Raw genomic sequence first — 23,620 nt, forward strand, 5'->3', positions numbered from 1 at the left:
TCTGTATATTATTTTGAAGGGATATATAAACGTTACCATACGACCAGTCAGAGCGTTTTGGCAGTGGTCAAGAGGAGATGATTAGAGATTGTGAGTCTTAAGTCTGGTTTAGATGGAAAGATTTAAGAATTGTCGGCCGATTCTCCAAATCTCTGTGACCACAGAGCTGATAAAAGTACAACAGGTTCGATCGGTTCATGTTCAGCCACAAGGCAGGAGCAACACGAACCGATTCCAGTCACGAACATCCCGATTCCAGAGAATAATCCAGTAAAAACCCCAACATAGCGGAAAATTAGAATAACCAAACACGGTAAACATGTAGAAGCAATAGTGATAGTTTGTGGAGTCATTTTAAGAGATAAAAGATGTAATAAAAAAAAAAAGGCGGTGGATAAAAGACGACGGGAGCAGCCGCTCTATTTGCTGCACAATGATTTGGAGGTGAATATGTTTTTTCATAGTTAACATTTTTAACTGAATAAACAATAATGACCTTTTAGATTTAATWATAAACATTTCCACATATCATCTCCGATATCCACCGGACTCTCAGTTGCGCTATATGTCAGCTGTTTGGGATTCCCCTCTGTTCTTACGTCACCGCGCTTTTTGATTGGCTACCTGCCACATTCAACAGGTTGTATTCTCGTTAATCAGTCAGGGGAAACCCCACAGGCTGCGATAAAAAGGCCAAGACAACCCAAATAGGGCATATTCAGTATTTAGTGGGAACACCAACATGCAGAAGCCTTATCTGACTGTTCATCCCCCCTCCCCTTGTCCCCTCTGTCCCGGGCCGCAACAAAATGTCCAAGTCTTGACCGGTCTGCGGTAATAAACAGATTGGGACCACTGATTTAGCACATGCTAGTAACAGACACGAAGGATCAGCACTTTTACTGTTACAGTTACTGTTCGGAAACTCCCGTAATCAGTTCTGTTAAATCTAATCTTGGCAACTTTTTCTTTTTCAACCGTAATAAATGTGATATTCAATTGACCTGACTCAAATTTTGGGTGTCCGCCCCCCTCTGCTGCTGCTGCATCGTTGTGGAAAACCTAGAGCGGCAGAGATATCTGAGCCTTATATGTGTATGTTTACTGGTTTAAAAAAAATACTTTGGGGTTGTGGTTTATAGTCCGGTGCGGCTCATAGTTCGTAAAATACGGACTATAATCCTTCCTGGATTTTTTTCTGTGAAGAACCCAGAGAGGGTCATTTGATTGTGCTTTCTGGAAAACAATATATTTTTACATTTAGGCACTCCTGCAATCGTCACACTTTTTCTTTTACAAACTGACTCCGGCCCCCCACCAGAGAAGGGAAAAGTTATGTGGTCCTCACAGGAAAATGTTTGGGGCCCACTGGTGTAAAGTTTACCTTCGACCAAACACCCCCCAAAGGCATCCCAGCGCCCCCCTTTTGTAAAAATGTCCGCCAGCGGCCCCTGCCGTCCTCTGAACGCCCCCTGGAGGGGCGGTACCGCCCACGTTGAGAACCGCCAGCTTAGAGGTTTAGAAGGATAGGACACGCCATCAATGCATTTATTAAAATTATGAATACACCTCTTAATAAAAACCTCCACTTCACAGAAGCAAATCAAATTGTTTTGTTTGCACCCACACAAGCAATTCCCTAAGTCGCCTTTGCTTTTTTCTTTTATTTGTATTTTGTTCATTTTCTACTTTTCTCAGCTAATTAATGTCTGTTTATGGTTATGGACGAAAAAACCAAAGAACGAACCATACACGGATTTTCAATAATCCGTGTATGGTTGGTTCTTTGGTTATTTCGTTTCAAAATAACAAAGTAGCCCTTATAGCTTTGTTGGAGCTATTTATTCTTTATTTTCTTTATCCATTTGAATTTTGTTAGCTTATCCTTAAATTTATATTTTTTGTATTATTTACAGAACTTATTTGTAGGTTAATAATTGTTGATTTTATTTATCTTTTGTTTTATTATTTTTTTGTTGTTTTTCTAAGCAAACAGGAAGTGAGGTGGGTTGGTCCACTTTCTATAAGTGTAGGAGCCTGGTAAAGGACCAACAGGCATTTGGGTTTGGGGCCTATGGTTTTTACCAGTGCAAGAGAGGTAGAAGGAAAAGTTATCTCTGTAATTGTTTTCTTTTGCAAAGATGTCAAGAAATAAATAATGAAGAACAACTTACACGTTTGGATATTGAACTTTCTTTTGCCTGCGTTAAAGAGAACTGAATCCAGTGGCTTAATGGAACTTTGTTGGATGTTTGGTTTAACAAACAATCGCCACTACAAGCTTAATTTACTCACTTAATTATGTGCAGTTTGAAATATACTCGGGAGTTTTCGGAGCAGCGTAGCTACTCTAACGGGGCCCGGCGGCTCCAGGCTCAGCGGCCGGGTGGAGTGTGTTTACCCCGCTAACCGCGGTCTGGACAAGTCACCTTGTCGTATTCTGCTGCTTGATATCTGATCGTAGCGTTTCAAAGTGTGACATGAAGAGTTTAATGTGTTTGCATATATACTGTTTGATACGTATGTCAAAATATAATATTCCTCTCTGGTGAGTTCGATATTTTTGAAGATGTTGGTATCTTCTAATCATTTACATCATCCAATACCAGTTATTAATATTCCCTTCCTCTGATCTTTTTGTAGTTTGTAAATTCATATTATTTGTGTGTGTGAAATATATTCTTCCCTTTGATTGGCTTCTTATGTGCAGTGTGAACTTTTTTAAATATATTTTTTATTGCTTCATACAGGCGGCTCTTAGGAGCAGAGGCCTCAGCTCCAGGTTTGGATGCAGCTTCCCAGAATCTCCCAGTGATCCTCTTCCTCCTCCTGACATCGTCTTCTTCACTGTCTCCTCATCNAGAGGCCTCAGCTCCAGGTTTGGATGCAGCTTCCCAGAATCTCCCAGTGATCCTCTTCCTCCTCCTGACATCGTCTTCTTCACTGTCTCCTCATCTTTTATATACATAAATTATAGGAATATTTTTTCATGATTCCCCAAACATTGGGGAAAATGTTTTCATAAAACATTTTATTGCTTGTAAAATGTTTTATGAAAACATTTATTTTATTGTAATAAATACATTTTTATGAAAACATTTTGTCTCTGTTTATTTTGTAAGATTTGAGTTTAAAACTCTGATTACATATAGGTTGATACAAATTAAATATTTTTTTCTTTTAATGTTTCTTGCTTATAAATGCAGTGCTAAGAAATAATGAAAAGTATCAACTCAAAAGTTGTTCATTATGTTTAGTCAGTTGAGTCTAATAAGTTATAATAAATAGGACATGCTGGAGGGACGATGTCTCTCGGCTGGCATGGGAACGCCTTGGGGTTCCCCCGCAGGAGCTGGAAGAAGTGGCTGGGGAGAGGGAAGTCTGGGCCTCCCTTCTGAAGCTGCTGCCCCCATGACCCGACCCCGGATAAGCAGAAGTAAATGGATGGATGGACAAACAGTCTCATGAAGAGACAGGTTTTCATTTCTAATTGGACAATCATACATCACTTATAAAAATGTAAAAAAATATTGTGAGGTGTTAAACCACAGAAGTGGAGACGGGGCCTGTAACATTTTTCTAACACCTACTGATGTACAAGATTGTTTTTGGGGGTTTTTTTTAGATTAAAGTCTGAATTCTGAGATTAAAGACAGAATGATGACCTTTTTTTCTTTCCCAAATCCTCTTCCGTAGGCAAACATTTATTTAGTTAAGCTTTTAATAATTTGAGCGTCTTTTAAAACCAGAGCAGATTAAAGGTTGGTAAAAAAATAAAATAAAAAATTGGACGGTCTAGCCCTTTAGATATTTACTGAATGGGAAGCAGCATTTATCAGCCATTAGCTTCATATACATAACAAAGTTGGAGTTAAAGGCTATCTGTGTGAAAGTATCATGATCAAATTAATTACATGCCGCTTTGGACGAGTGTAGAAACAAAGTGTGCGGGACAGAGCATAATGTGTATGTGTGATACGGCCCCTGTGTCAGCCGGACGAAGAGAACTTTCGGGTCAGACCGATTGTCAACAATGAAATAATGAAACGCTAAATTAACAGCTCGTTTTCTTTTTGCAATTGCCGTTTTTCTAATTTCGTTTTAAAAACGAAAAAACAAAAAAACACATGCTTGTTTTGTTTTTCCAATTTTATTTTGAAACGAAAAAACCAAAGAACAAACCATACACGGATTTTCAATCAACAGGTGGTTTTGTTTTGAACGCACTTCCGACTTAATTTGTTTGAAAAAATATATTCTTTATTTCTTGTAAAAAAAAAAAATAGCGACAAAATAATTACCAAAAATGTTCAATAATATAGCCCAATATGAAAGTAAACATAATTTGACGTTTCAAGTACGAAAAAGTGAAAAGTGGTAAAAAAAAATCATTCCCTCCCGTTCACACACCAAACATTTGTCAATGCTTCCACCAAGAACCCTGTGTGTTTTTAATTACTCAAATTAATGGGAGGGTCTAACCAAATACCAACATAATCTAATCAATTCAAATATACAAATTAACTACAGATTTTGGATCCAAACTAACTTAACTAAATTCTAACTTCCCAAAATAGAAAACTAAATTAGTAGAAATTACAATTTGCAAACTTTACATAAATTTACATAAATGGCCACAACACAACTAATATAATTATATTACTAAATCAGAATACCGCAAAGTCTTTATTATTTATTATTCGCTAATTAAATGATCTAAACCAGACCTTAAAGTGGTTCCAGTTTCTCTCGACCTGTTGAAACTGTGGCAAATTTTAAATACCTTGGGTCGTTCCTGGACAGTCAGCTCAACTGTGCTGACAACACTGACAATATTTTGGAGAACTGTTCTCAGAGACTCTACCTTTTAAGAAGAATTAATGATCTTCAAGACCCCTATGTCTTGAATTTGGGTGGGAAAAAAAATGACATTTTATTCATCACTACAGAAGGGTTCAGTGAATGCGCATATGAAACTGGTGGGTTCGGTACCTCAAAAAAGGTTAAGAACCACTGCTCTAGGTACTCCAGTTTTATCCCACAGTCCAAAAAGAGGACTGTCGGGTTAATTGGGTTCTCTAAATTCTCTTTAGGTGTGAGTGTGTGTTCATGGTTGTTTGTCCTCTCTGTGTTGCCCTGCGACAGACTGGCGACCTGTCCAGGGTGAACCCCGCCTCTCGCCTGAAACATTCACTGGAAATAGGCACCAGCACCCCTCCCAACCTCATTAGGGACAAGGGTATAAGAAAATGGATGGATGGATGGATGGATGGATGGATGGATGGATGGATGGATGGATGGATGGATGGATGGATGGATGGATGGATGGATAATACAAAAAAGAAACTGGTTCTCATGTAACATTGCTAGATTGCAGATGTCTTTACATTAACAAACAATAGAAGGAGAAGCATTAGCTACATTAGCAAACATGTTTAAAAGAAAAGCAGTAAAATTATATATTCCTTATTGCGTTTTAACATTTGTCTGAGTACTGCCATTATGTCAGCAAAATTTTCTTGCCACATTTTTCCACTGATGAAAAATATTAAAATTCCAAAGATTTGATCTGATGTCAATTATTACTATTTATGAGCTATGTTTATTTTTTTCCTCCATCTAAAAGTTGTTCTTGGAAAAAATACAAAATAGCTACATAAGAATCAGCTTATGACGTTGGGAAAGTTTGATTGCAAACTGTAACAGTTTCTGGCATCAAGGTCTGAACTTTTGCTTTATAAGCACAAGACTCTCTCTCACCACACAATAGGACAGAGACATAATCTTTGGCTTCAAAGCATTCAAATCTTACAAGATTTAACTCCAGTTATATGTTAAAGAAACTTCAAGGTGAGTGGATCTTTACTTTGAAGAATAAGAAGAATTCACTAAAGACTCTTATATATTTATCTTAATCTTTATGTTGGTTCTTAGGCTTCTAGTCAACTGATGATGGATCTGAAATTGTGGTTCTCAATTCTGATGGTTTGTGGTAAGTTTAATGATAAAATGACAATTCATGGAATATCATCATTCTATCACTGTCCACTTGCTAACAAAGTATTCTTGTGTTTGTGCAGTTATTACAGGAATGGCTGAATCTCTAATCTTGGCCAAGGACTGGCACATAAATGTGCCATCAAGAATCCCCGTTCTTCAAAACTCATGTGTGGTCATTCCCTGTGTATACTCGTATCCCAAGACAAAAAAAATATTGAACAGATTTCGGGCATTCTGGTACAAACGGCACACATTGGTCGCATCAAATTTTGAGGACTTGACACTAAGGCCTGAGTACCTCCATCGAACCAGAATGGGAGGAAGCATTCAAAGTGGCAACTGCACCTGGGAGCTGTATGGCGTCAGAAAAACCGACACTGGTCCGTTTTACTTCAAAATTGAAATTCCACAACATAAAAGCTTCACTTTCTCAAACAATAAGGTGACCCTGGACATCTACCGTGAGTATATTAGAGACCTTTTCAGTAATTNGTCTGAGTACTGCCATTATGTCAGCAAAATTTTCTTGCCACATTTTTCCACTGATGAAAAATATTAAAATTCCAAAGATTTGATCTGATGTCAATCATTACTATTTATGAGCTATGTTTATTTTTTTCCTCCATCTAAAAGTTGTTCATGGAAAAGTACCCAAAAAGCAACATAAGAATCCGCTTATGATGCTGGGAAAGTTTGATTGCAAACTGCAACAATTTCTGGCTTCAAGGTCTGAACTTTTGCTTTATAAGCACAAGACTCACTCTCACCACACAATAGGACAGAGACATAATCTTTGGCTGCAAGACGTTCAAATCTTACAAGATTTAACTCCAGTTATATGTTAAAGAAACTTCAAGGTGAGTGGATCTTTGAAGATTAAGAAGAATTCACTAAAGACTTTTATATATTTATCTTAATCTTTATGTTGGTTTCTTAGACTTCTAGTCAACTAATGATGGATCTGAAATTGTGGTTCTCAATTCTGATGGTTTGTGGTAAGTTTAATGATAAAATGACAATTCATGGAATATCATCATTCTATCACTGTCCACTTGCTAACAAAGTATTCTTGTGTTTGTGCTGTTATTACAGGAATGGCTGAATCTCTAATCTTGGCCAAGGACTGGCACATAAATGTGCCATCAAGAATCCCCGTTCTTCAAAACTCATGTGTGGTCATTCCCTGTGTATACTCGTATCCCAAGACAAAAAAAATATTGAACAGATTTCGGGCATTCTGGTACAAACRGCACACATTGGTCGCATCAAATTTTGAGGACTTGACACTAASGCCTGAGTACCTCCATCGAACCAGAATGGGAGGAAGCATTCAAAGTGGCAACTGCACCTGGGAGCTGTATGGCRTCAGAAAAACCGACACTGGTCCGTTTTACTTCAAAATTGAAATTCCACAACATAAAAGCTTCACTTTCTCAAACAATAAGGTGACCCTGGACATCTACCGTGAGTATTCAGCTTTTCAGTAATTCTAAACTGAATTTTCAGTAATTCTAAACTAAATTCTTTACTTTAAGATAGTAAAACATGTTTAAATAACTACTTAACAACTGATTTTGTGACAATTGTTGATTGTACAGGAGTTCCTAAGCCTCCCGTAATGACTTTAGAAGTCAGTAATAAAGTGACTGCCACCTGCAAAGTTACTCACGTCTGTCCATCATCTCCTCCCTACATCTCCTGGAGCCGCGCAGGAACGTGGTCAACGATATCAAAACAGGAGAATACATGGTTGTGGTCAACAACGTCCACCATGACCTTCACCCCTCGAGAAGCCGATTTTAACAAGCGTTTAGAATGTACGGTGAGATTCCAGGGCAGGAAGACTGCAAAAGGCTCTGTGCTTGTCCTCATGTAGAGGACCAAGTGAAACTACATATGCAGGATTACAGCAATATTTTTAGAGCCATCTGCCATAATGACAAAGTGATTTTGCAGAAAAAGTCCTGAATTAGTAAAACTACAAAGGAAAAAAGAACATTTAGAGACAGGAAATTCTTATTGATGCATGCTTTGATTCATATCACCTACTGAGTTTAACTTTACCTAAATCTTTTGAACATGTGTTAGAGGCACAAAAGKTAGGAGTCTTTTTCTAACCTTTAATGATTTTCTAATAAGATTTATGGAACAATCTTGTTTTTCTGGTTTCTTTTTTTCACTCTTCATCAACTGTAAAATTATACACTGACTATTAAATTTACGTAATACTCCAAAGTCTACAGGTTTTCCTATTCTTTTGTATTAAATCTTTCATCAAAGTATTAAGATTATAACATTTGTATGTTTTTTATCTCTTTTGTTTCAATTATCTGGAGTGTGTGAAACGGGGGACTGTCGTGGCTGCAGCCTCCCATTTGTGGTGAAAATTCAACTTTTTATTTAGCACTTCAAATAAGCCACAAAGAACCTTCATMAACAGAAGAATTGCACAAATAACGACAGAWGTAAWAKWGTKWTRYRMWWTWWAWMTMTAYWYWMWRTKTTWYWSWGWKWWAWWTTKYVSMSMSMKMWAWATWTTTWYMMSWGKGRGASWSYCYYWKARWRARAAWRTGKRKAWAAWATATAYRSRRAMWYKWRMWYTTYTCTMTWWWAMASARWATRWKAKWCTTTCCTCTTTCAAAGATTGAGATAATGACCTGATGCACTATWTTTAAGTAGTTTGTCAACTGCACTGACRAAAAGAAAAGAGGGGAAGTAAAATAAAAATTACTTATCCATTATTTTTGGTGTTTTCCATGCTTTTGAWTCACATAGCATATSACAAAGTTATGCATTGCTAACTTTTAAATGGTAATCTTCATCTTTGTTACTGTTGCTCTGGAGTAACAAAGCATGCTCTGGTGCTCCGGCAGCAGCACCACATGAAAAGAGATTTACAGAAATAATAATTCAGCTTAAACCAAGTCACACTTAATGTTTCATTTTAAGCACTATCTACTATCATCATGCTGCAGTATAGACATAGTTACACTAATTAAGAAAACTACCAGGCAAGAAACTTTATYGATCCTTTACTTCAATCTCAATTGTTTATTGTTGTAGGATAACATTGGGGGGAAATCAAGTTACAGCACTGGAGTTGTTTGGTTAACACTGGCATAGAGTGGCCTCTATATTAAAAGTTCCTCCAGCAATATGCTGCTTGTAAGAGAATAACTGAAGAAAGACGCCTGAGCCTCTGCAACATGATGAACATGAAGAGGTCTCTCATCTTGATTTGACAACAATCTCCCCTGGAAAATGTTTCTCCCACGTGGCTGTTATCTGCTTCACATTACTTCCTCTTTTATGAGTCGAAGATTTTCCATTGTAAATGAAGAATTTAAAATAAAATACGCTGTTTGTGTCAGCTGATATGGACAGCAATGCCAAAAGCAAAAACGAGGTTGAAACTTTTTAGTTTTCTTTTTGAGTAATAGATGTTTATGTTTTGAAAATTTCATCGAGGTTCATAGCAACTTCCCTTTCTGTTAATGCTGAACACAATTACATGCACTTACATGTGGGTTTTTTCACACTTGACCAATAAGACACGCCCATCAACAACCACACTTTCTTCGTTTATTAATGAATAGTCATAATCGGTGACAGGCTATTCAAGCCTCACTTATTTTCACACCTGCACTTACAAAGCTTGCAGGTCAACAGCAACATGATCATCATTTGATCTTTTTAAAGTTTGTCTCTTTTGTCAGAATAGTTTTACTTTTTAATACGTTAAACAAATATCACAATTTTCAAGCAAAAGAGGAAATTCTAAAGACAACATTTCCACAATATGTTGTAACCAGACAAGACCTACCACATAAACAAGAATTAAAAATACACTTAGGGAAATTGGCTTAATAGCTACTAAGATACATGCATTTACAAGACTTATTTGAAAAAGTTATAGCTGTAAGCAAAAGTGCTTTATTTTTAGAATTTGTTCCCTTTATGTAAAGGAAATTAATTCTAAATGTATTTAACCCTTGTGGGTGCGAGGACTGAGGCAAACGAAGAGGACTGAGGCAAATAATGCAAGTTTTACGTGTGTTGGGTCAGTTGACCCCATTTCTAAACACAAGGGTTAAAAGGAAATGAATTAAATATATTTAAAATTAATTTCCTTTATTTAACCTGGTTAACAGTGTTGATGTAGATTGATTGCATTGGCAAGTGAAATCTGCACAGAACATCTGCAGCACACATCAAAATGCTTACAGAACAAACTTAGTTCCAATATAATTAAATTAATCAATTACAGACCAGGTAGACAGACTGCAGCTTTTCCTTTATTTATTGGACATTGGCATATATTTGATCATCCCAGTCAGTCTGAAAAACAAATACAACATTAAATTTTTGCATTTACTCAAGAATTCATAAAATTAAGTAGAGAAAAATACATACCCCAACATTTCCATACATATCTTCATTCATATAAATATTAGAAGAATGTGGATCATCACAAGTCTTTTTCCTGGGAATACGAATCAGATGTTTTGAAAACAATTATAAATAAGATGAAACGTTAGCTTAATTCAGTCTTTGGTGAGTGATAAGGACCTTTTTGAGGCCTCCTCTGGGGGTTCCTGAGGTCTTTCTGTCATCATGGCACTCATGTTTAATCCTGAAGTGTCTCTAGGTTTCCCCGTGCTGGTAAGGTAAATGTAATTTTCTCAGAGGGGATTCTACTGTGCATAACTTTGTACATGGAAAGCTAAGGCGTTCCCAGGCCATCCGAGAAACATGGTCCCCCCAACGTGTCCTGGGTCTTCCCCGGAGCCTCCTCTCAGTGGGACGTGAACAACTCACCAGGGAGGCGTCCAGGAGGCATCCTTACCCCTCCTGGCCGAGATGCCCAAGCCACCTCAACTGACTCCTCTTGGCACAAAGGAGCAGCGGTTCTACTCTGTGTCCCTCCTGGACTCTTGTATCCGCGAACTCGTTCTTTCAGTCATGACCCAAAGCTCGTAACCATAGATGAGGGTAGGAATGTAGATCGACCGGTAAATTGAGAGCTTTGGTTTTTGACTCTGCTCTCTCTTCACCACGACAAGAGAGCAGTCGTGGTGCTTCACTGCAGACGCTGCACCAATCCGCCTGTCGACCTCCCGCTCCCTTCTTCGCTCATTCGTGAACAAGATCCCGAGATACTTAAACTCCTCCACTTGGGGCCGGAAGTCCAACAACAGATCATCACTCAAGTTCAGATCAGGGGACCAATCACGGACCACCGAACCTGAAATTACCCCTGGGATAACACATCTTAATATATGATGCAACCTGAATTCAAAATATTAGTTTCTTAACTCATGTATTGTTGTTTTCTTTGTTCATCCTAATGAGAAGAGTGGTGAACGACACATCAACACTCAGCAGATTTGACTTAGCGTCCTCTGATCATTTAATATTCCTGGAGTTGTTTTCTTTCCACCAGTATCTGCAGCTTTTCTTTAGAGTAACTCGATTTTAAGCCAGTTTTCCATCATTATTTTTAACGCAATTTGTAGCGCCGCACTTTGAACTGATGTCATGACAAATAATGTTTACATGCATTACCAGACCACTAGGGGGAACCTTGTGGACCACCAGCGGAGTGGGGAGAGCTGTTTGAGAAAGACTGCTTTAAGGTTAACTTGTGTCAGAAAAAAGATTAATAAACTACACAGTGATCCATTGTTTTAAATAAATTTATCATAAAATGTAAAGAATAATAAATAAAATCTAGAATAACGTGAGAAGGAAGCAATGTGCAAATAAATAATCTCACCATGAAAAAGAACATTCCAAGATGTTGTCTAAATCCTCTTAGGCTCTACCGGCTTTTCCTGAAGGATAATCTAGGACAGGTCCTATTTTAAAAATAGTAGCCTTTCAACATTTCTACTAAATCAATCAATACCCAGATATTTGGAGGATGATATTTTATCGATAAGGTCTTCCACAGATCAGAAATACCAATATCATCAAGATTTAGGCTTAGTTCTGAAAAACAGCATGATTTGTCATCTTCATGCTAAGGTTCAGCTTCAGGTCATACATTGGTGTATCATGTTATCTACATTAAAATGGACTTTAGCTGTAGACACATTCTTTCAAGTGCTATTTGGAAATTGAAAAAATATTAATAAGGCCAAAAACTGTGCCTTGAAGGACTTTTTTCCAAATTCTCTAAATATTTGACACATTTACATTAAAATGCACATTATTCTACCTGGAAGGTAGATAGAATAATCTATACTGTATAATACAAAAAGAAAACAGTTTCTCATGTAACATTGGTTGTTTGCTGATTTCTTTACATTAGCAAACAATATTTATTTTTTACTCACCATTTCTTATAAACTCCAACTAAAAGTATAACCAACAGCAAGAACCCTGCTGCTCCAGTGGCAATGAAAATGTAAAGTATCGTCTCTGTTAAGACAGAAATCAAACAATGTATGTTTATGTTATTCGCCATGTTTGGTGGTGAGTGTTGAAATCTGATATCACTTCATACCGTCATGAGGTACAGAGAGTGTATGGCTGGCCTTCCCTTGGATGTTAGATGCCAAACACTGCACAAACTTGGAAGACTCGATGTCTTTCAAAAGAATCTTTATGGTATAGAAACCATTTTTATCTCTTGTAGTACCAGGCAGAATTTTGTCAGACTGCTTAAATGTGACGGTGCTGGCAGGATTGGAGTCCACAATACACTCACACTTCACCCAGTCCCTCTCTATTGAGCATGACGACTCAGTCTTCATCTCAGGAGCATCTGTAAAGGCAAAGAAAAAGATCTCAGGGTGCCTTTGGAATCAGCTATGAGTTCATATTCATTCTAGTGACAATTTTAAACATTGTCACAATACCTGGAATGTTTTACTCACATAAAACATTGAGTTGGACAGGCCGTGAAACATTTTTTCCCTCGTCGTTGATAGCAGTACAATACATTGCTCCTATTGTTCTAGAAACATTTGACACTATGTAGAGGTTTCCCTGAGAGATCTTTGCTCCAGTTTCATTGTGCCACTCGTAGCGACTGACAGGAGGCTGAGCCTCACTGGAGCAAGTGAGAGCCACAGTTTCTCCCTCCTTTACGTCGACCTTGTATTCAACGTTCACATTCAACGGTGCATCTGCATGAAAATATAAAAACAGCTATATATTCTTGCCATATATATTGTTTGTGACTGTGTCTGGTACAACAACATCCTGAAAAAGTAAATCCACAGAAATTGAAGTCCTCATTTGTTTGCAAACTAGTTCAGCATATAGACAATATAGAGGCAAACAGCATTTTAGAAACATGCCATGATAATATGATAATTAATTATAGCATCATGATCTATGCAAAACTCTGTTTTATTTGTCTGTATTTAAACAAAATTACGAGGACTCACTGGTTCATGCTAGCTTTCTTTGCTCACAATGTTTCGGTGGTGAACTAGAACACAAATTTATTCGTTTTAACCTGGCAGAATGAATTTGTTGTATGAACTGGCATCCAACTAGTGAGTTGGCTAGTTTATTGATAAACTATCCAAGTGGCCTTTTACCAGTTGGTAAAACGCTAGCATTGACATGACATACATTTATTGGTAAAATTATGTCCAAAACAGTGAATTCTTCATTTTGCCTCTTGAGCTTTTTTGACATCAATGTGCCTCTATATTTTCACCTCCCTTTTAAAAGGATTTTTTCATTCAAAACCATTTTTCATGTGACTTAAAGATCATAGTAATTTGGTTTTAAATTCAAAATGTAATCAGGAAAATGTCATTCTAATCAACACTTACATTTTACATGAAGTATCTTGGATATCTCCTGACTTTTCCCCCCTTTGTAGGTTACAGTGCACTGTAAAGGCTTGTTGTGGTCAATATGAGTTGGCCGAAAGCTCAGAATAGATGTTGTGTTCCACTCTGCATTGCCAAGCTGTTGGGACTGATGAATCTCCTCTCCAAGGTGATTCCACTTGAAATTGGGAGGAGAGGCGGGGCAGGAGTGAGACACAGAGCAGAATGCAGACACATTTTGTCCCTCCTTAAGGTCCACTTCCACCGAGAATTGGAGAGGATTTGGCTCACCTGTGTTAACCAGAGACATCACAATAGACTATTAAAATGATCTATGTATAGTAATCAAAAAGAGAAAATTAAAATGTTTCATCCTGTGTTAATACAGCCTAGTAAAAACCAGAGCCTGCGGCGGCAGCGTGTCGTTTAGTTTTTGTTACCCAGAAAAGTTGGGCACAATATTGCAACACCGTGAGTCAAACAATGGCTGGGGCAGCCTACTATCTAAAGTACTCGGGGGTACAGTTCTTAAACATTACACATACACATCTGTGGAATACGGGGCGCTACATTTAACAGCCAAATACGGGACGGTTCTGTATTTTACCCTAAATGTGTCAGTTCGATGCTATGAAGCTTACAGGAAATTGCCTGCGCTGTGAACAACCGTCCTCTGGTGAATGAGTCAGCTGTTAATGTTAGTATTTGTAAGAATGAGTAACACAGACTGAGTGTCTTTATTCACTTCCTCTGCTGCCATTGCTAAAATTACAGACAGATTACAATTCTAAAAGAGAGCAGAAAATCGACATCATCGCTCACAACTTCTTCTGTTCGCTGATCGATCTGGTAGAAAATCTACCAGAGGAATCCAGGCCAATGGGAGAAAACTGAGACTTCAAGATTTAAATAGAGTGAAATATCGTAGGAAGTCAATGGCCAGGCTAGTGCTCCTGATGAGATAACACTTGATTTAATGTGAAACTAAATACATTTTGTCTCTGATAAACTTTCCCAAATGCAGCAAACAACATTAAGCCTCATTTAAAATGGAAATAGAGAATGATTTCAAATTTAGATCAAGCGGTCACCTTAAGAGTAAAGCGTCAGTTCAGAATTGTTGCATATATTGCATTGATTCCAGTTTTAATTTGGGGCATTTGACTCATTTGGTTAATTATTATATGCTTCTTGTCATTAAAATGCTTTGGCTTGTTGAGTTTTCAAAAGGTGAAACTAATCAGCTGAGCGGTGTAAAACCTGAATATATTTTTCTGTCAAATTAAATTGTGTACTGTGAAACATCAGTAACTAATGTAAACTGATATGCTTCATATATTTAAACAAATATCTTGCACATTTTTTCATTTCTGTTTAATTTCATTCATATTTTTTTTTTCAGATTTATTTGCTTTGGTTCACCTGCAATTTCTTAATGTTTTGTTTCTTGAATATTTTTCTCCAAGCATAAACAAATGTAAAATAGTGCACAAAAAATACAAATTTGTAAACTTTTAGTTACTGTAAAATCTGTCTAAAACTGGCTAAACCCTTAAAACAAGTGCAAAGGTCAAATGTAAAATGTTACATTTGTACTAACTAAATACTAAAAATGCTCATAAATGTCAAATATCATTTATGATATTTGACATAAATGATATTTGACATTTATGGTATTGTATGACCATATGGTATTGTATGGTCATACAATACCATAGATTTGTATGACCTCATAATGAGCTACTTACTTATGACTGAAATGGCGATGTAATTTTTGTAGGAATAGCTGTTGTAGCTCTTAATTTCAATTCTAAAATCAAAAGGCCCCACGTCGCTGTTTTGAAGGGGGTCGATCTTCAGAGAGCAGTTCTTTCCTTTCAGCTCCCCAACAAGCTCAACGCGATTCCGATACTCCTGTAACGTCTGTCCAGAGCTTGAGTGAAAAATTACGCCATTTGGATTTTTCCAAATCCCGATGAATTCATATTTACTTCCTTCATCTGGATAGTTAAAAGAGCAGGGGATCACCACACAGGAGCCAATGAGCCCTTTAACTGAGGCTGGAGATGTGGATGTCCAGGACGAGGCTTCACTTTCAGACCCTGTATGTAGAAAAATTAAAGTATTGTAATTTATAAATGACATTCCACTACAGTAAAGTCACCTGAAAATAAAATTTTGGAAACAACAATGATAAAATTAGCATTTCCTAATTTATAAGTTACACAAAATATACCCTACCTTTCAAATAAATGCATGCAAAAAAGATAAGCCATTTGGAGGGACCCATCTCATCTTCTTGGGTGAATTGCAAATGAAAGAAATATGCGGGCTGCAGCTGCTTTTACATTCCCGTGACAGATGACTTGTCTAGTTTCCGTTCCACTTTTATCAAACCTCAAATGCACTGCGTCACATACATGTGCATATTTATCATCTGCAAGTGTGACCAACGAAAGAACACTACCAAACCTAATCTTAAGTACGGCTCAACAACATATTTAAAACTATGAGGAAGATTTCAAACAGGTTTAAATTTGACAGTTAAAAAGACATTTCACTGGATTGTCCTTCATTTCGCTGCTGTTTGGAACGCCCCTCCACAATCTCACCGATTCCACGATGCACGTCCCATCGTCATCGTTGAGCTTCCAGGAGGAGTCGTCATGCTGGATTCATGCAAAGGTACAACTGTTGGACCTGTAACAAGATGGATTTTAACAAAGGTGCATGCTAAAGATGAGAGTACAGACTTTTAAAGTGTACATTTGGGCAGAAAGTTAAAGCGACAACGACGGAAAACAAATAAGAAATCAAGTAAAATCCATGGACTGCTGACCATACAGTATTTAAAACAGCTTTAAGATAATCTTAATGCAATTTATAGCACAGATCTCTGTGTGATCAGCTCAAGGGAAATGTATATGTAAAAAAAAATACATATTTTGAATTTTGTATAATTCTCTTAGCACTGTTGAGAAACTGATGAAAGGACTGATTCCTCTATAAAGGGTATGACATGATTGAGGAACAGAAACCTCAAAATTAAAAGGAGGAATAAAGCATAGGATGAAAATACAATTTTAGATTGGACTACCAACATTAAATCAGCAAATATGGAATCTGGGATGCAGCTTATGTTGCCAGGTGGACGGTTTGTACACACAGTAGATGTTAAAATGAGCCAAAGAAGGGTCAAAATATTGTTGCAGTAAAGATGTCAGCCTGTCACTCCCTCACCGCAGAAGCCATGACTTTTATTTATAGAAAGAGCTGCTACTGAGTAAAGTGTGAAGTGCTGTGAACTTCTGCACGACATCATTCTTGAACAGTCTGTGAAATGTAAAAGTGTAACAAAATCCTAAATCAACATTTTTTTGTGGATAAACTGTATAAATATTTTTGTTTCTGTGCAAATTGTGACATTTTCATGTAATTTTTCAAATTCTGCAATTCTTTGTCTAAAACCACCTGAGTGCAGCAAAACAGGAATGATTACTTTGCAAGAAATAATTCTAATACTCTAATAATATAGACGAATTAACTCTTCCTGCTGCAGAGAATAAGGGAGGTGGTTGCACAATATCCAAGTACACATCTGATCACAGGTCAGTCTGTGATGTAAATGCATTGTGTTATAACAGGTTTGTACAGGGGGAAAACTCTGAAATCAATGGTTCATTAAGTCTTTACTTTCTGCTTTATTCATAAATACACAAGAGTTAGACAAGATAAGCAATAATATATACTTCATTTTCTAAAACAAAATCAAACTTTTAAATATTAGTGCAGTTAAAAATATACAAACAGAAATGTCCAAATCAATTTAAAACATTACTTGACCCTACTGTAAAAAAACCAAGTCATGAAACTGAATTATGTAAATGTTCTTTTAAGTTATCAACGATACAAGTAGATTTTTTTTAACAGCCAATTGGTTAGGATAGATTTTCTATTGATAATATTTTGAAAATGTTTTATTTGTTCTTACGTTGTACTTGTTGGAGATTCTTTAATGAGCTGAAATATGTGACTGTGACAAAAAGGTGTGAACTGAAAAATGACTTTATGGGTGGAGTAGTTTTCTGAAACTCTGCCAGGTTTACAGTGGGACTTTTAATAGACAGCATATAAATAAGTCAAAATACAGAAACAATGTTTTATTTTTGGCTGCATAAGATTTTTTTTTATATAACAATTTTAGAATATGTGCAGTCAGATAAAAAAAACAAAAGTTATTTATTTGTACTTGACTTTACCAAATGTACTGTTGTCCTTACCCTCATTTGTTTTAAATAAACTTTATGAAACAGAAGGAAAACCTGAACCTGAAAGGTTTTTCATATCGGAAACTGCAGGTTTCCTGAGCTTCTTCCTGTCTGCCAACAGACTTTCACTTTCAATGAGTGAATTTTGACACTTCTAACACAAAGGCTTACTCTTGGTTAGTGAAATTATATTTTTTTATAACATATTTAAACCTGGGTGAGTTATTCCTCCAATGTTGGACAATAAACCACACCTTCAGTCTTGAACTGTTTGGCTGTATGATTAGAAAAAAAAAAAACTCAACTATCTTAACTTTTGGCACTTGGCAAGCGTCGTGTTGGGTTCACGTCTTTTGACCCACAAACATGAGAACAGGGAATCAGATAAAGTTTACTTTAACAAAGATGAAATGTGAGATGGTGAGATTCTTGTCCTGTGGGTGGGAAGCCGAAGTCGTCAAAACTCTGAGGGTAAATTGAGAGAGATGGTGAGTTGAGGGTAAATTGGACAGATTGAATTCTGAGGAAATGGATTGATCTTACTTGGTGAGGAGGTTAGTTTAAGGGGAGAAGTACTGTGGTCTCTGAGGTTGAGGTCTCTTAGCAGGGGGTCCTTGTGATGATCCCGGTTCCAGTGTGTGGTCTTGATGGAGAGTTCTTTGGAGGTAGATGGAAGAGGCTTTGCGGTGGAGGGCGGACAGGTAAGTTCTTGTGAGGAGAGGCGAGGAGCGGTCCGATAACCAGCCATGAAACCAGGAAAACTCAGAAAGCAAAGTAACACAACTAGCAAAACACTCGGGCCTCAAAGTGCTAGCAGACCGCTTCTCATGTACTCCTAGAAGAGGAGATGATTGATTGATCAGGTGCGCTGAATCCAGACAGCAGGAACGCCCTCCAGGAAGGAGCAGCCTCTTATCGCCATCTAGTGGATGACGAGGGAAGCAGCAGACAACAGAAAATCCACACAAAGACCGAAAAACCCAAGCTCCCCACAGTAAGGACTGGTATGTGCTGTATAAAGCATTTTGTTATTACTCCATCGTTAAGACTGTTGTGACAATAACTGGTAAATAGATAATCTGCACTTTTTACATTTGGGGTTCCCTCATTTCTGGGTTTTTCTGAAAGGCAAAACTTGCATTCAAAATAAAATTTCTCAAATTTCAAATGCAAGTCAAGTCAATACAACTCTACATTCCTGAGGGAAATCTAATAGTTTGTGTCATAATACAGAACTCCACAAAGGGTTAATAAATATAACTTTAACCGTAGATAGGAAAGACTTTTTGTGATCTGTGGTGCAGCGGCATTGAAGAAGCCTCTGACCTCTGACACTGATGTTAAATTACCATCTTGAGGAGAAAAGGCCCTTTTTTGTCCATGAAGATTTTCATTTTTCTTTGCACAGGCAGATCTCAGATTAGAGGACTTTTTCATTATATGCAGCTACATGCATGTCATGTTTCTGTCCAGTTCATAAAACAGAGAAAAACAGCTGGACATAAAAGGTTTGTCACATCAGAAACTACTCATTTCTTGAACTTCTGCAAACAGACTCATGAGATACAATGAGGGGATTCTGATCTTTCTCACAAAAAGGCTTAAATTGCACTCGATTAGTAACTTTTTTTCTACATATCCTCTCCTGGATGAGTCATTACTCAAATGCTGGACCATAAGCCACACTTCCAATCTAGAACTGCTTGTCATACTCTCTCTGGATTAACTAATCTCCACGTTTATCTGGAAGATATACAAAATAAAAATGTCACAACTTTTGAATGTGCTAATGTGGGGTTTTTTTTGGATGAGGAAAAGACAAATCCCATCATGTGTCGTTGATGAAGTGCTTCATTCAGGTTCAGCTCGAGTTGAGGTTAAAACAAAAAACACTTTTTCCAAACAGCAACTCTTAAAATCTGTTGCAATCAGACAAGTTCGTGAAAAACCAAGTGAACACCCACTTACCACAAATGTAGGTTAACAGAAACTGAATAATCTTCTGTTCTTCTTGAGAGGTTTTCCTAAAATAACCCTTCTGGCAGACTGCAAGAGGAACTACGTGGCAGCTTCTGTTGAATTCATTTAACCAAATAAAGAAAAACCTGTGAAGCTTTTTCAGAGAACAGGAACAGAAACTTATGAAATGTGAAGATAGGAAACTTGAACTAACTATGAGGCTACACTATATGCAGACAACATTACAAACTGTGTTATTGTGTGTTAAATATATATTGAAAAACAACTATTAGTTCTCAAAATTATTGTCAAGCATAAACAAAACCAACATATTTTTTTCCATATTCATTCATCTTATCTCTGAGGCCACATGGTGAATAGCTTTGATGTGTGTGATGGTGCATAAAAACCACGGGCCTCCTACACCTCTGCTGTAGGAAAGTATCTTCTAAAAACTGGCTGTAGGTTTGGAAATTGTTTATATATATATATATATATATTCCGTTAGACCTCACTCGCTCATCTTTACTCATTCCAGCCCAAACTGGTTCCCCATAGTTCAAGTGTAGTTCTGTGCCTGTTACTGGACAGACACAGCCCAGATCTGGTAATTCAAGATTCACTGTCATCAGTGAATAAAACAGTAGTAAATCTGTCTTCAGATATTTCTTGTCTCAGTTATTACATTTCAACTTTTGTGTCTCATTATGAGGTGTTTGTGTTTTCAATTTCCATTTATAATACTATTGAACAGAAAACCAGTCAGTCCTGCTTCTTGTACAACAAGTTACATGTTGCTATCTGTGACAAAGTAATTATAACACCTTTCAAAAAAGTGCAAAAAAAAAAGCCACAAGCAATTTGTGGCACTCATCAAATTTTCAATGTATTTTTTCAAATGAAACTATTTTACCAACAATGAAACTGTAGTAGAAAACTGGTACAGAGATCTTCCATGTTTGTGTCATTTCAAAAGTTAATTCAGTTTTGGAAGTTGTCGTCCTCCTGCTGTAAAGTTCATTAAGTGACAGCCTCTATTTCAGATGTTACACTGGTCTTATCTCACAGTTACAGCTTCTGTTTCAGTAAATCCTCAGCTCATCAGTTATTTGTATTTATCTCAAGGATGTTCCCGATAAGAACCAACACAAAGACACAAAACAGTGTTTAGTGTATCTGTCCAACACGCTACTGCATAATGTTACACATCTAAATGCAAAAATATTACAACCAGAATGACTGAAATATTTACAAATGCATCTTAAAAGATAAGTTGAGGTACTTTTGTCTAACAAAAGGTCCACCTGAGAGTTACTCTTATAATTCATGCTGTTTTTCTTGTTCTATTTTTGTCATTAAGTCTATAATCAAGATAATCTTCTAACAGCAGCTTGGAGCATGCATCGCACACCAACTGAGCTGTCAGTACGTTTATTTTTGCTTTATTGTATCACTTCCTTTTTTCTAGTTTGTAGCTACAGTGAAATAAAGGTGGTTGCCTCAAACACCACGGCTGAAAAATATTTCTCACCAAGCTGTGTTATAAACTCATCCGCCGCTTTCTTCCACAAAGGCAGAGTTAAAGCTTTCTCCACTTTTTGGGTGGGAATTCCCTTGAAAATCCAGATCAACATAATTGATATTGCGAGGGAGGTGAATCTTTTTGACAGCTAAGCATAGCTTCCTTTTAGCGCTCCTGCGATCCTCTTCTTTTCTGGTTAGGACGTCTTGCAGCTCGACAGTGTCCTCCTTTAGGCGTCCCCAGGACAGTCTCTTGGGGGAAGCGAAGCCAGTGGACGACGAGTTACCCATTAGAAAAGCTGAGAGCTTCACTGTGCATGGATCAAATCTATCCAGTAAAACACAAAGTGTAAGAATTATTGTAAAAATAAATTTACACATGTCAGAGAAATATGACTGTACATTTTCTTACCTTTATGGAGCAGATTACAAGAGGTCATATTCCTTCTGCTGATCTGGCTGCTGAAGTCCTGATGCACTGCAAGAGATAGTCAGACTCCTTCATTTTAAAGTCCTGAGGTTGCGACCTCATCGGACATTAACTGATCAATTAATTACATCACTAAGAGACTGTAAATACAAAAGTCAATCAGTGTTTGATTAATGGCTCTCTTCCTCAGCTCTTTCTGTTTATCACATTGTAAATAAGCTTCATTCGTAATCGGCCTGGAACCTCAAGCGATCAAACATTTTGATAAAAACAATTACATGTCAGTTGACTTATCATCCCCAATGGATATAATAGTACAGGACAGTTCACTTATAATCATACAAAGACAATATTGCAAAGTAATTATAAACCCTCTTGAGTATAAAAGAGTGTTAACAACTTTAGTCAAGGTGACATGGTTCAGCATATATTTTCCAAATGTCAGGAATAAAAAGTAGCATGTGGAATCACATGTTGAAACTCTGAAATTTATTGTGCAAGATGGAAAAATGTATGCTTACTAACTAAACCTGATAAATTACATTAAGCTCATGATTCTATGTGCTACTTGTAAACAAGTCTATTCTTTTAATCATGCATTTTTCTTATAAAACCAGACAGACCAGTGATAAATCGTTGTCTTTGATGGTCTACATAAGGATAATATCGATGACAGGGGGAAGAAATGTTGTCTGTTCTTTAGTATTTCTAAACCGCCGTTTTAGCCTGAAGAAATACATGATTTTGATCTTTTAACACCAAAATTGGTCTGATTATTTGTGCAATAGATGTAGATACCAGCTTTCAAGGAATGTTCTGCTAAAGTCTGATTATTACCAGTAAGTGTTGCCTGAAATGTTGCAAGAACCTCTGCCAGTCTCCATTTCCTGTTTCAAGTGTAGATCTTTCAAAATATAACGCTATTTGAGCAGCAGAGGTCTCTAGAGTTCAATTCAAGTCTCGCAAAGCAATTTCTGTAGGTGTTTTTCAATACTGAACAATGCGTTTCACACCGATGCTGATTTTCCTGTGACCTAGCCTTACTTCTTAAAGAATACACTGTAAAAAATACAGTCATTACACAAAATAAAGTGAAGACAACCAAGGACATGCCCTGCAACGTACTGCTGAAAGCCACCAAGAACAAATGTAAAAATGACTCAGTGGATTTTTATTCATACCAACTTTCTTAATTATCCCACAGTCTTACGATCACAGACATTTTAGTTAATATTCTTTAGATCTCCTTGTCTTTCAGAAACGTATTTATTATGTGGAGATGTATGCATTTCTGTTAAGGCAGGGCATTTTTTTTTTTTACCAGATCACTTCTCTTTTTGGTTTAATGTGTTGATTTAACGATAGAGGAAAAACATTTTTCTCTTTTCTGTCGCTCTGTTTAAACCAGTGATCTTTATACAGCCAGAGGAAATCTGAACCTGATGACAAATTGAATTTCCTTTGGGTAAAGCCAATTGTAGCTTCAAGCATGGGAAAGATAAAAACAAGAATCTAGCATTTTCTTTCCTGGTTAAGTGTCAGAGATTCTGTGTTTTAAAATATAACAGCGATTTGCATACAGATGAGTAATAGACCTCGAGTGAGACCACTCCCTGTTCTCTGCATCATTAACTCTGGCTTCACTGCCT

General features: G+C 37.0%; 2 protein-coding genes across 5 annotated transcripts; one reads left to right on the forward strand and one right to left on the reverse strand.

The window, feature by feature from the left end:
* Window positions 1-5,749: 5,749 nt before the first annotated feature.
* On the forward strand, window positions 5,750-8,280 carry LOC103478504 (sialic acid-binding Ig-like lectin 14). 3 transcript variants are annotated; one of them, XM_008432390.1, is made up of 4 exons: window positions 5,750-5,850; window positions 5,935-5,992; window positions 6,081-6,461; window positions 7,599-8,280. In XM_008432390.1, the coding sequence occupies exons 2-4, from the start codon at window positions 5,950-5,952 to the stop codon at window positions 7,874-7,876; spliced, it is 702 nt and encodes a 233-aa protein (XP_008430612.1). In that variant the 5' UTR covers window positions 5,750-5,850; window positions 5,935-5,949; the 3' UTR covers window positions 7,877-8,280. The 3 variants fall into 3 exon arrangements, with proteins under 3 accessions (XP_008430612.1, XP_017164861.1, XP_008430611.1); XM_017309372.1 differs by having other exon boundaries at window positions 6,090-6,461; XM_008432389.1 differs by lacking the exons at window positions 5,750-5,850; window positions 5,935-5,992; window positions 6,081-6,461 and adding exons at window positions 6,746-6,857; window positions 6,938-6,995; window positions 7,093-7,464.
* A 1,997-nt stretch (window positions 8,281-10,277) lies between these two features.
* Window positions 10,278-16,392, reverse strand: LOC103478495 (myelin-associated glycoprotein). 2 transcript variants are annotated; one of them, XM_008432380.2, is made up of 9 exons: window positions 16,035-16,391; window positions 15,542-15,895; window positions 13,794-14,084; window positions 12,882-13,133; window positions 12,509-12,769; window positions 12,339-12,423; window positions 10,570-10,659; window positions 10,414-10,483; window positions 10,278-10,338 (listed from the first exon to the last, which is right to left on the reverse strand). In XM_008432380.2, exons 1-9 carry the CDS (start codon window positions 16,081-16,083, stop codon window positions 10,300-10,302), a joined length of 1,491 nt encoding a protein of 496 aa, XP_008430602.1. In that variant the 5' UTR covers window positions 16,084-16,391; the 3' UTR covers window positions 10,278-10,299. The 2 variants fall into 2 exon arrangements, with proteins under 2 accessions (XP_008430602.1, XP_008430603.1); XM_008432381.2 differs by lacking the exon at window positions 10,570-10,659 and having other exon boundaries at window positions 16,035-16,392.
* Window positions 16,393-23,620: the final 7,228 nt, after the last annotated feature.

Source organism: Poecilia reticulata, linkage group LG16 (assembly GCF_000633615.1).
Source record: "Poecilia reticulata strain Guanapo linkage group LG16, Guppy_female_1.0+MT, whole genome shotgun sequence".
NCBI lineage: Eukaryota > Metazoa > Chordata > Actinopteri > Cyprinodontiformes > Poeciliidae > Poecilia > Poecilia reticulata.

Excerpts from the sequence above, each read along its gene's own strand:
- LOC103478504 (XM_008432390.1), top strand. The coding sequence starts at position 5,950 with ATGATGGATCTGAAATTGTGGTTCTCAATTCTGATGGTTTGTG. Across the intron at positions 5,993-6,080 it reads CTCAATTCTGATGGTTTGTG|TTATTACAGGAATGGCTGAA; the intron begins GTAAGTTTAATG and ends GTGTTTGTGCAG. Across the intron at positions 6,462-7,598 it reads GGTGACCCTGGACATCTACC|GAGTTCCTAAGCCTCCCGTA; the intron begins GTGAGTATATTA and ends TTGATTGTACAG.
- LOC103478495 (XM_008432380.2), bottom strand. The coding sequence starts at position 16,083 with ATGGGTCCCTCCAAATGGCTTATCTTTTTTGCATGCATTTATTTGAAA. Across the intron at positions 15,896-16,034 it reads TGCATGCATTTATTTGAAAG|GGTCTGAAAGTGAAGCCTCG; the intron begins GTAGGGTATATT and ends TTCTACATACAG. Across the intron at positions 14,085-15,541 it reads CATCGCCATTTCAGTCATAA|GTGAGCCAAATCCTCTCCAA; the intron begins GTAAGTAGCTCA and ends TGGTTAACACAG.